This window comes from Sinocyclocheilus rhinocerous, unplaced genomic scaffold (assembly GCF_001515625.1).
Source record: "Sinocyclocheilus rhinocerous isolate Xijiao unplaced genomic scaffold, SAMN03320098_v1.1 scaffold345, whole genome shotgun sequence".
Classification (NCBI taxonomy): domain Eukaryota; kingdom Metazoa; phylum Chordata; class Actinopteri; order Cypriniformes; family Cyprinidae; genus Sinocyclocheilus; species Sinocyclocheilus rhinocerous.
This window is the reverse complement of record NW_015630020.1, coordinates 265,748-276,968: the sequence shown is the minus strand read 5'-3', so window position 1 is coordinate 276,968 and position 11,221 is coordinate 265,748. Positions and strand designations below refer to the sequence as shown.

The window sequence follows — 11,221 nt, the reverse complement described above, 5'->3', positions numbered from 1 at the left end:
TCTCGGGTAATTTAAAATAAACATGCTTTTCCCAAATGGACCCGATTAGACCCGAATTCTTTTAAACTATCCCGAATGCGTAGGTTACTTTCACTTTCGTGTTAAGAGAGGAACGCACATAGAAAAGGAGCATACGTTCATAATCCTCGCACACAGACATCAATCTTATAGATATGAGATCCATCAGGAAAATCCACTCGCTTCATTATGCTGCGTGTTCATGCAGGGTTTTTCTTTTTTGTGTGCAGAAGCCTTTCGCCGGAGATCAGATTGCAGACATCAGTGAATCCATGATTAGGTTATCGATTTATTTTTTATCAAACTATCACGTTTATTTTTCAAATCCACTGGTCACAACTGAAAGCGGAGCTCAGAAATACCTTGTATCCATCAGGCAGGCACTAATATAAATTAACCTAATTATAAATTGAATAAATTTTAAATAAATCAAAGTAATGGAGAAGTGGCCAAATCAGTCAACAAAGCCGAACTCAGAAATAACTTGTATCCATCAGGCAGGCAATAATATAGCCTAAAATTAAACAAAAATAAATAAATGTTAAATAAAATAAAGTAATGGAGAAGCGGCCAAATCAGTCAGCAGGACGCCGGGATTTTCCTGACTGGCTGCATGGCTGCAGGCTGTACACGCGTCAATGCCATTTACGTTCGGGTCCAGACGGGTTAGAAAATAAATGCCGTCGGGTCGTGTCGGACTCGGGTCTAATTTCATCGGGTCTGTCTCGGGTCGGGTTTTTCTTTAAAAAAAAATGTATTTATGCACTTTGGGTTCGGGTAAGAAGTGATTCGGGTCGATTCGGGTCGGGTAGAGATTTTAGGACCCGAGAAGACCTCTACTGTGGACCCCTGCTTCCTTACCCCTTATCGCACAACGCTGCCCTGAGGCAACGAAAAGAAAAACAGAATTTCGGAACATGCAAAATAAATAAAAAAATTCATAAAACCTGACAAAAGTCTTCTCTACACCTTCATACACACACACACACTTTTTATGTACAGTTCATGTCATTTTAAATTAGATTACCAAAGCAAATAATCTTGCCTTCTTCTCACACCATGTGCAAATGGTGCTTGATAGTGATTCCCACATCTTATTGTACTGTTCTTTAAAGGCAGGGTATATGATTTTTGAAAAACACTTAGAAAACTGATTCGGGCCAAATAGCAAAACAAACTTGTAGCCAATCAGCAATAAGGGGCGTGTCTACTCGTGATGTGGAGGAGAGAGCTTTCAGTGCATGGGACAGACATTAGCCGAGCCGAGCGACAGAAAGATAGAGATGGCGGATAAAAAAACAAAAGAAGAAAACGTCTGCGGAACGATAAGGCAAGAAGTAGGACCCGTGTAAATATCGGATTAGCTTTCCAGCGCTGGAGAGAACTCAAGGAGCGGAGGCCTGCGATCGGACGCCGAGGTTGCTTTGTTTCTTCTCAATAGGTGAGTAACATCGTGTCTACAACAGCTAAAGTCTGCTACGCTGGACGCGATCAAACGACCGTTGAAAACCATTTGAAATTTGTGTCAGCACGTCATAAATAAAACCCGGCAGCAGTTTCCTTGCCGCGCCGCTCACGTCCGTAGACATGGTGTAACATTGGTTTTGCTTTGTTTCACAGAACTAATCGTTGCCTGGGTTGCGAACGTATATGTGGGGCGGAGCTATCACAATGGGCAAGACCCTTTTGGGGTAGGGGCGTGTTTGTTTCGGTGATTTCAAATATCAACATTGGCTACCAGAAATCGCTTACTCTGCCTTTAATACTTTTCAAACATTTTAATTGGTTGCAGTCATTTAAAAAAAACATGTACTGAACATGGGGCATATGAAAAACTTTCCGTTGCCTGAGGGCAATGCTATGCTGTAGAGGGTTAAAGACCAAACACATCTAAGAAATAAGGCGTGGGCTACATGAGGTGATGCTGATAACTTTTGATTTTATATCTTCATTGAATCAACACTGAATTCACGAAATGAGATTCAGCACAAGGTGCCAAGGCTTCCGTTCAAAAAACCTTTAGAAGGTAACATTGATTTGTGCTTACAAAGACCATCTGGCCTGCATGCCACATTATCTCCAACTTCTGCTTTTCGGTTTACAGCGCAAACCTCAATCTCAATCACTCTTTCCCTCTCGTGGATCAATACTGTTCCGCTGCCTGGCAGATCATAAGGGACTTTCACTGTCTGGCTTCATAACAATTAGAATTTAATCAATTCATTTTAGCAAGCGGAGGTGATTTGCGCCGAGTCATAAACTCTAGCAGCAGTTCATATCGGCGAACGGCCGGTGCTGATGGAATGCAATAATTACTGCTACTTGATGACCGCTCTGAATCACAGAGGAGGGGAAGGTCCAATTGAACAGCCTCAGAAGCAAAATAAATTCAATAAAAACGCACCACATAAACAGGTAATTAAGTAAACAAACAAACATCTATAACAATACCTCTCATTCAAGGGTTCCCAGAGCACCTGGTGCAAATCGCCACAGCGCATGTGACAATGTTACAGCGTTAGATCAGAGATGGCATTCAAAGGCCTACGCTGCAGAATCACTAACCAATTACAATCCAATTAGGCTATTATCTGCGGAGAGCTGGCATGCAGGTTTAGGATGTGGCAGGAGGGGAAATAGAGCAGCAAATGTGAGCACCACACTTTTTTTGATGGAAGGAATGCTGGGTAATTCAATCTCTCTGCCGTCTGAAAGCATATAAGCCGGAGATGCATCCTGATTGGAGATAAAGTGGCATGATTGCAGCCAAATTACACACCGACTCAATCACAAAGCGCTGCACTCAGACCATCAGGGGCATATCAGGCCGATAAGAGTCCGCGATTAAATCATCAGAATCTGCACTCGGATCTGCTGATCTAAAGCTGAACTTATAACATTGTTTCAGAACAAAGTGTGAAGTGATGTTTACAGTGACAAGTAATTTTTTGTCCATCTTGAAAGCCAAAATCCTGCATGAAAGAAACAATCACAGCTAAGCTATCTGAGGTTTAATATACAGTACACATATGTAATGGAATTTTGGACCAATGAGATTTCATTAGGGGTGGAGCCACTCAGCGTATTGTGACAAAATTTAAAGGGCACCTATTATGCCCCTTTTTACAAGATGTAATATTGGTCTTGGGTGTTCCCGGAATGTGTCTGTGAAGTTTCAGCCTAAAATACTCAACAGATCCTTTATTATAACAGCTGGAAAATGTCATTTTTGGGGTGTGTCTAAATGGCAAAAATGCCTGTTAGTACCAATAATAATGTTTGGTGCACAAATTAAGTTTGATAAACATTTTAATTTGAATGAACAAACATTTGCATGCTATTAATGCAGTTTTAATTAATTAATGTATTGACATATGCACATATGTATTTTATTTTATTTATTTTACAGAGAGGTGTTCTAACTTTTTTTTCCAATCATACCATGAAGAAAATTGGTTGACCAATAAGAGTCGCTCTTTTGATCACATGTTTGGAGCTGCTGCAGTTTTAGTGCCACTCATGAACAGACCTGGCTCTCTCTCTGTATTGCATTTTAAAAAAAAAAAGTGAAAGGCTGTTTGAAAACATGTTAATGTTGTTTGACTTTCTTTCTTCTCCACGACAAACTGGTGCCAGAAATGGAAAGTTGCACATTGCTAACCGTGTATTTGTGTGGGGTGTGTTTTTATTACAATTATCATAATTCAAGGCAATTATGAAAAATATTAGTCGAATCAAATCCAGAGAAAAACATAAGGAAAAAATTTTAAAAAACCCAAAAAAAAACAAATACGGTATATCAGTATGTTGTAGGGCTGCACGATAAATCGCATGCGATATTTAACGCGCATCTTGTCAGAAAGCCGGTTCTGTAATCAGCGGTAAATCTCCATCACGTGCGTGCTTTCACATTGAGCAGCATTAACTACACAGAGCCGTTGTTCACTGACGAGCTGCGCAAAAAATCGTGTGAATATGAACGTGGTTTTGCGCAGCTCGTCAGTGAACAACGGCTCTGTGTAGTTAATGCTGCTCAATGTGAAAGCACGCACGTGATGGAGATTTACCGCTGATTACAGAACCGGCTTTACTGATAAGATGCGCGTTAAATATCGCATGCGATTTATCGTGCAGCCCTAGTATGTTGATAAGCAAACAGCACATTACACTGTACACATAGCATATTGTGCTGTATTTCTCTTTTTCACACTTGTCTGAACAGACCAATTGCATTCAAATATTGGACCGAATTTTAGTACCTTAAAGATGAAATGTTCCTGGTCTTATTGTGCATTATCAGTGCACAATATTCCAAAGAAAAAAGTTTGCCTACACAATCTTTCATCAAAATCTATGTGTCGTTGACATGCAGTCGCCTTCGCCTTTGTTCACACAAAAAAACAACCTGTCTGCATGTCAGAGGCAAGTTACACAGATGAACTGGCCATTACCGTGCCACTAAACCCTTACACAAATAGCACAGCCTCACAGCAAGCTCAAGCTCATTAAAATCAGCCACAATCTCACGCTGCTGTTCTCCTCCCTTACCTGTAATGAAAGTAACACATTACAGCCACTTAAGGCTCTCAAATGCAGTTCTTAATTAGCTTGAAAAAACACAAGGCTTTTGTCAAACAATAGAGCTGCTTGATTGCCTGTTAAACATTTTTTATTTATTTCCTGAAGACTAGGCTGTCAGGCACTTTTTTTTTTAACGGCACAACAGAACAACATCTGTTGAGTCAATTTAATGAACATTGTAGTAGTAATTCAAATCACATTTAAAAAAAATGCTTATTAGAAAAACTTGTGACTGATCACTTAAATTATATTAAATCAATCAATAAATAAAATATGATTCAAATAAACACTGCTGTGGTGTATTAGATTCCGACTGAATAGGAGTTGTAAATTCAGAACTGGTTCCATTTCTATAAAATTCTGGAACCAAATGATTTTCATGATGTTTGCTTCTGTTAATGATTCTGCAGATGTCTGCTGATGGACCACCATACTAAAATACTGTTTCCTGTACTGAAAGTCATTATGTTTTATACGAGTTGTGAACTTGCTGTCTGAACTGAGTGTGATGAGAGAGAAAAAGCACTAAAAGAATAGTTGATGGAATCGTTAAGTGGAATTGGATCCATAAATGTTCCCTTTTTTATTCTATTCATGTCAGACAACTGTGTTGCCCTTCGAAATCTCACACCACAACAAATTTATTAAATACTGACGATAAAGGAGGTCTTCCAGATGTTTTCTATGTGGTTATTATCTAGGCAAGTTTGCAGTTCTCTCGTCTTCCTCTGGACTGTGTCGGCCGGACCAGCATGCTTTGCACTGCCGATCCCGCTGTGCTTTATAGTATAAGCCACAGGGGTCCTGCAACTCTACACAGCCGCCGGTCAGTGCGATTAAAGTGATGGCTGCCAGCTTCATATAACTACAAAGAGCTCATTAATTTGGCTGCTTTGATAATCATTAAAGATGGATTGCAGGGGTATGTCTCATCTCCCTCCCTCATCTACGCCTGCAACTTCACTAAGAAAGATGCTGTATCCACCTCTTTCCTCAACACGCAAGTTTCATGCTGGAAGACTCTTGTCATTTTGCAGTCAGAGGTTTGTGGAGAAATGTTAGGGCTCCATGATTTCCACAATGCAGAAAATGCAAATGGAATTATGGAATCCATGTTATAAAAATGGACAGTATAATGCGGAATGTCATGGAATTTGCCAAAGTTTGGATATATACATAAATACAGCAGGGCTGTAAAACAATAAAAACCCCTGATATTTAATTGTTGTTGGGTTTTTTTAGGTCTTTGGGACTTTATTATTTTTGTGCTGCTTCATATTTTTGTGTAGTCTTTTTAAGGATTCTTATAAAGTTCAAAAGAACTGTATTTGCAATATGCAATAGACTATTTTTTGTAACACTATAAAAGTCTTTACTGTCACTTTTGATCAATTCAATGCATCCATATTGAATAAAAGTAGCTAACCTTCTGAATTTGTCTCTCATTTTCTCCAGGTCGTCTCTGGTTCGACCCAACTCTGCTTGCATGTAATGTCGACTGGTTTCGAACTCAGTCTCCATCGCCTCCATCTTATGAGTGGTCTGGGAGAGCCGGCGACGGAGGTCTTCATTTTGCTGCTGCAGGATCCTGCAAAATAAGTGAGAGCAATGAAAGATATGAAAAATGCATCGCTGACATGAGAAACTGAGTTCAGACCACTGTAGAGGTACAGGGCAACAATCTACAGCATTCTCATGTATTTCCATTTTCATTTTACTACACTAGCATAAAAGACTCTTTAATATGAATACTGAAGACATGGAAAAAGCATTTATGCATACATTGTTGATGTGCATCTGTGCAAGCTCACATTTCCTCTCAACATATATAGTATTCTTTTAATAGATCTCTGTCATGTTTGGTATCATTTTACAGCTCATATTCTGAACAGAAATGTAATGAAGAAATAGTTCTGATACAGCTGTCATTTGAATATGCATCAAAGAAAAGACTGTTATGCTGTCTCTCCCACATCAGGAGCATCTCATTAGTGTACGTACTTAGATTTATAAAAAGTGTGTGCACTGCACCAGGTTTGACAACAATGAAGCCAAAAGGCATATAAATATTATATTATATTATATTATATATATTAGGGCTGCACGATAAATCGAAATGGAATCGAGATCGCGATTCGACAGAAGCTGCGATTGTCATGCGTATCTTTCAGTGAAGCACGGTTCTGTGATCAGCAGTAAATCTCCATCCGAAGGCCAGAGGGCGCTCTCGCGCTGAAACTCCAAATACGCCTCGCAGAAGAAACCCAGAAAATGCCTATTGCTGCAGCTGAATAAACAGAAGATTCAGCTGCTTTCATTGATTCAACGTGACTAATAAACACACGACTACGGCAATATATGGTTTATCTGAGTTCTTATTATTATCATTTTCATTAAAATAAAGTATATTTATAATGCAATGCCTTTATTACTGCTTAGAATACTATGAAATATGTTGCGTGCCTTATTCTGTGTAAGAAGCCACATCATCTCACAGGAGGATTTATTTCAAACACTCGACTGACGTTATGAAGTGAGTTTGGAGTAAAAATATGTTATTAAATGTGGTATTTTCACATGCTTTCAGATGGAGCAGCATTTACTTCACAGAGCCGTAGTTCACTGAGAAGTTATGCATACAGCTGTCATTATCGCGAACGATTTCTTCGATTTCAGAATCGCGCAATAAAATCTATTTTTTTTGCGTAACTTGTCAGTGAAGGCTGGCTCTGTGTAGTAAATGCTGCTCCATCTGAAAGCACGTGATGATGATTTCCTGCTGATTACAGAACCGGCTTTACTAACAAAATGCGCATGACAATCGCATTCGATTAATCGTGCAGCCCTAATATATATATATGTGTGTGTGTGTGTATAAAATATGGTTGTGCTGCTTTATATCTATGAGGAAATTCTGAATTTTCCATGAATTGATTCTTTTAATGAATGGAAAGTTAATAAAATTAAATTAAATTAAAACTAACTTTTACATGTTAATGAACCTATAAGGAATGCACCAATACAAATGTATTCTAAATGCCAGTATAGGAGTTGATACGATGCCTGATTTTATAATGTATTCTATTATGGACGCTATTATTTCAATACACATAGATTTTGCTGATTTTATCTATGCATCTATGATGTATCGTATTTATATTATTTCATAAATAACAATGTGGCTACATGCATATGGAATATTCCTCACATTATATACATTTAAAAAATATAATTAACAAAAATAATGCAAAATACAGTTTCATGGCCTGTACAACATATTTCTGTCTGATAAATGTTCTCAACTCTCAGACCAAAAGTTAATTGGAACTACTGTATACTTTCTGTAATTTCGTAATCTTTACAATCATGCCAATAAAGCACTGTGGACTAAGAAAAAACAACAGTGCAAAACTAAGAGGATGGCCAGTAAACACCCTATAGACTCTATTATAGGACTGGAGGTGCACCTCAGCAATGTGAGCTTTCGCAGCCTACATCCAAGACACAGGGCGAAGGTGTCAAACACATAATGATGCCTCAGCCTACACCCCGGCCAAGACTCCTGAAAGCTGCCAATTACTCCAAAGAAAACCACATCCACAATAATTTCCAGCAACCTGAAGGTGATGAAATGGGGACTGGGGAGGCTGAAGCACGGTTTCCAAACCTGATGCACAGACAATTACACGTGTGCAAAACACTGAACGATTCTGAGCCCCATGATTAAAAGGTTCTCTGCAGTACAACATTAGGCTAAATGTTGTGCCTACTCAGAGCGAGTTAAGTGTTAGTCATGCATGTGTGTGAATGTGTGATCAGGAGGTACAGGAGCAGCGTGTGTGTGTGTGAGGAGAGCAGCTGGCTCTGTGCTGAGCTGAATGGGCAGCTGCAGTGATGCTGAACACCCAGCAGTCACACTTTGCCATCTCATCCCTATACCCACACAAATGCCATGCTTACGCTTTTTATTTGGTGTGGTTATCGTTATGTATACTGTGTAGGGGAGAAACTGTGTCTTTTTCCACTGTCGCATGTTAATTGTTAAATATAAGGTGTATACTGCAAGTTTCCCACACTTCTTGACCAATGAATTTCTTTGTTTTTCTAAACATTCATGATTACTTGAAGATATACAGTGCTGACTGTCTTGTTTCCCTCACAGGATCAATAATTGAGTAATTTAGAGTAATATTTAAACTAATCTGTACAATTTCTCACATTTTCTGAGCTGATATAATTCTACTAGTGCTGTCAAACGATTAATCGCGATTAATCACATACAAAATAACAGTTTTTGTTTGCATAATATGTGTGTGTTCTGTGTATATTTATTTTGTATATATATAGCACACATCCAGTATATATTTTGAAAATATTTACATGTATTTACATGTACATATTTATATTCCTATAATTTATATTATAAATAAATATATTTAATATATAAACATAACATTTTTCTGAAATATATACATGCATGTGTGTGTATTTATATATACATAATAAATATACACAGCACACATACATATATTATGTAAACAAAAACTTTATTTTGGATGCGATTCATTGCGATTAATCGTTTGACAGCACTAAATTCTACATATTGTCCCCTTATGTTATCACCGTCAATTCATCATTAAACTTACATAATAGATACTTTTTAATGATATACAGTATAATAAACATGAAAGGAGGCAGAGCTTACTATAAAATTCAATGTAGAACTACATACAAAATTCAAAGAGTTCATTCAAACAGTTTTCTGTGTAATTCTGCAGGCGGTAAAAAATTAATCACATTAATTTTATTTAAGCTTACTGACATTTTGTCATTAGACTAGATTCACATTTGACTTAAAAGTATGAGTGTAGATTTACAGTAAACTACAGTCATAAAAACAGCATTAAAGTACGGTAACATTTACCTCTGTACGGCAAAATTCTGTGGGCCAAATACAGTTCTGTCAACTGGAATCCATGCGATCTGGAATTTCGCCACACATATTTCACATTGGATTCAGGTTTGTTAAATAAACTTTGAACATGTGAATATGCCATGTTGACCAATATAAAGCTGCTTAGTTCGGAAGTTACCTCTGAGAAAGTGGTACTTCGCTACACTACTTGACTTTCTTAATCTATGAAATGTTTCCTTAATTTGGCTAATTTAATAAGTTCAATTCATTTCTTTCAGTCAGTCCCATGTATCCATTTCAGTGAACTAATTCAAATCTCTGATTCATTTGTGTCATCACTATGTCCCAGTATGCCATTTTAAAGGGGTCATCGGATGCCCATTTTCCACAAGTTGATATTATTCTTTAGGGCCTTAATGAAAAGTCTATAACATACTTTGGCTAAAATTTCTCAATGGTAGTGTAAAACAACACCCTTTTAACCTGTCAAAAACAGCTCTGTTTACAGCAAGCCGTTTCGGTGCATTTCCCTTTAAATGCTAATGAGCTCTGCTCTCCCCGCCCCTCTCTTCCGTGGGATGACACGCAGTTCTCTGAGAGACTGTAAACTTTAGCCGCATTCATCGTGAAACTTGCTAACTAGCACATTATTAGGAAAGGCTATTTGCAAAATTCATTAAAAAACTTCTTCTGGAGATGAAGCTGGATCACGAATGATTTGCGCGAACATAGACTCATTTAGGTAGATCGGAGGATGCATTCCCTTCAAAAACAAAGCTAATCCACTGAGTCTTCAGCGGCTCAGATGCCAGGAATAAATGATGACTGCTATGTTCATTATTACATCCAACAACAAAACACCTCAATCGCTTAGGAGACATTCTTGTCTACACCTGCTCCGGCATCGAAACAATGGCGGACTGATGACAGCTCACTCAGGGCGGGTCTAAGGGTGTACTCACACTAGGCGTTTTGAACCGTGCCCGAGCGCATTTGACCTCCAAAGCCCGGTTCGTTTAACTAGTGTGATCGCTCTGTATCGCGTCCGTATCCGTAGAGGTGGGCTCGGGCGCAGTACGCATGAAGTGTGCGCGCTAACCGCACCGGAGAACAGAACAGCTACTATTTTGTGACTATTTTGTGTGTGCTACTGTCATCATTACGACCGCAAACATATTCTATTACTACTACTGCAGTACACTTTTCAACTAATTTAATTAAATCAAGTATATTTAGGTTTATAACTGGTCTGGTTCTCACCTTATTGATGAACAGGAATTGTAGTTTGCGAGTAAAGCTGCAAATTATTTCATTAACGTCAGCTGCCTCCATAATAATTCTCTGATACATACAAGTAAAAATCACTGCACGGCATAAATTATAAATTATGCAGAATATTAGTGAAAGTGGTTTTCTCCGTTATCTCGTACATGACGTAAGCGTGCTGCAGCCCAGAATGTTTAGTGCAAGTGTGAGCGCAGGCCAGTGGGGGAGTGGGGAGGGGGGATAATCACGCTCGGGCTCGGTTCAAGGCAACCGTGCCTAGTGTGAGTACACCCTACGGTAAAACACCAGTGTCAATCAACAATCATGGGAGGGGGCTTGGCTTGTGTGACATTACACAGCCAAGAATCAGAGAACGGTTTGATTTTAGAAAGGGGTTTGGATTTATCGAGATTAAAAAAAAAAAAAAACACTGGGTGGATT

General features: G+C 38.6%; 1 protein-coding gene across 2 annotated transcripts in view; it reads right to left on the bottom strand.

Moving 5' to 3' along the window:
* LOC107739468 (tight junction associated protein 1 (peripheral)) overlaps nucleotides 1-11,221 on the bottom strand; it is a 51,518-nt gene that overhangs the window by 22,654 nt on the left and 17,643 nt on the right. For both annotated transcript variants that reach the window (XM_016551580.1, XM_016551581.1), the window contains exon 3: nucleotides 6,026-6,187. In XM_016551580.1, the coding sequence (XP_016407066.1) occupies nucleotides 6,026-6,187 (162 nt within the window). The remainder of the gene's footprint in view (nucleotides 1-6,025; nucleotides 6,188-11,221) is intronic.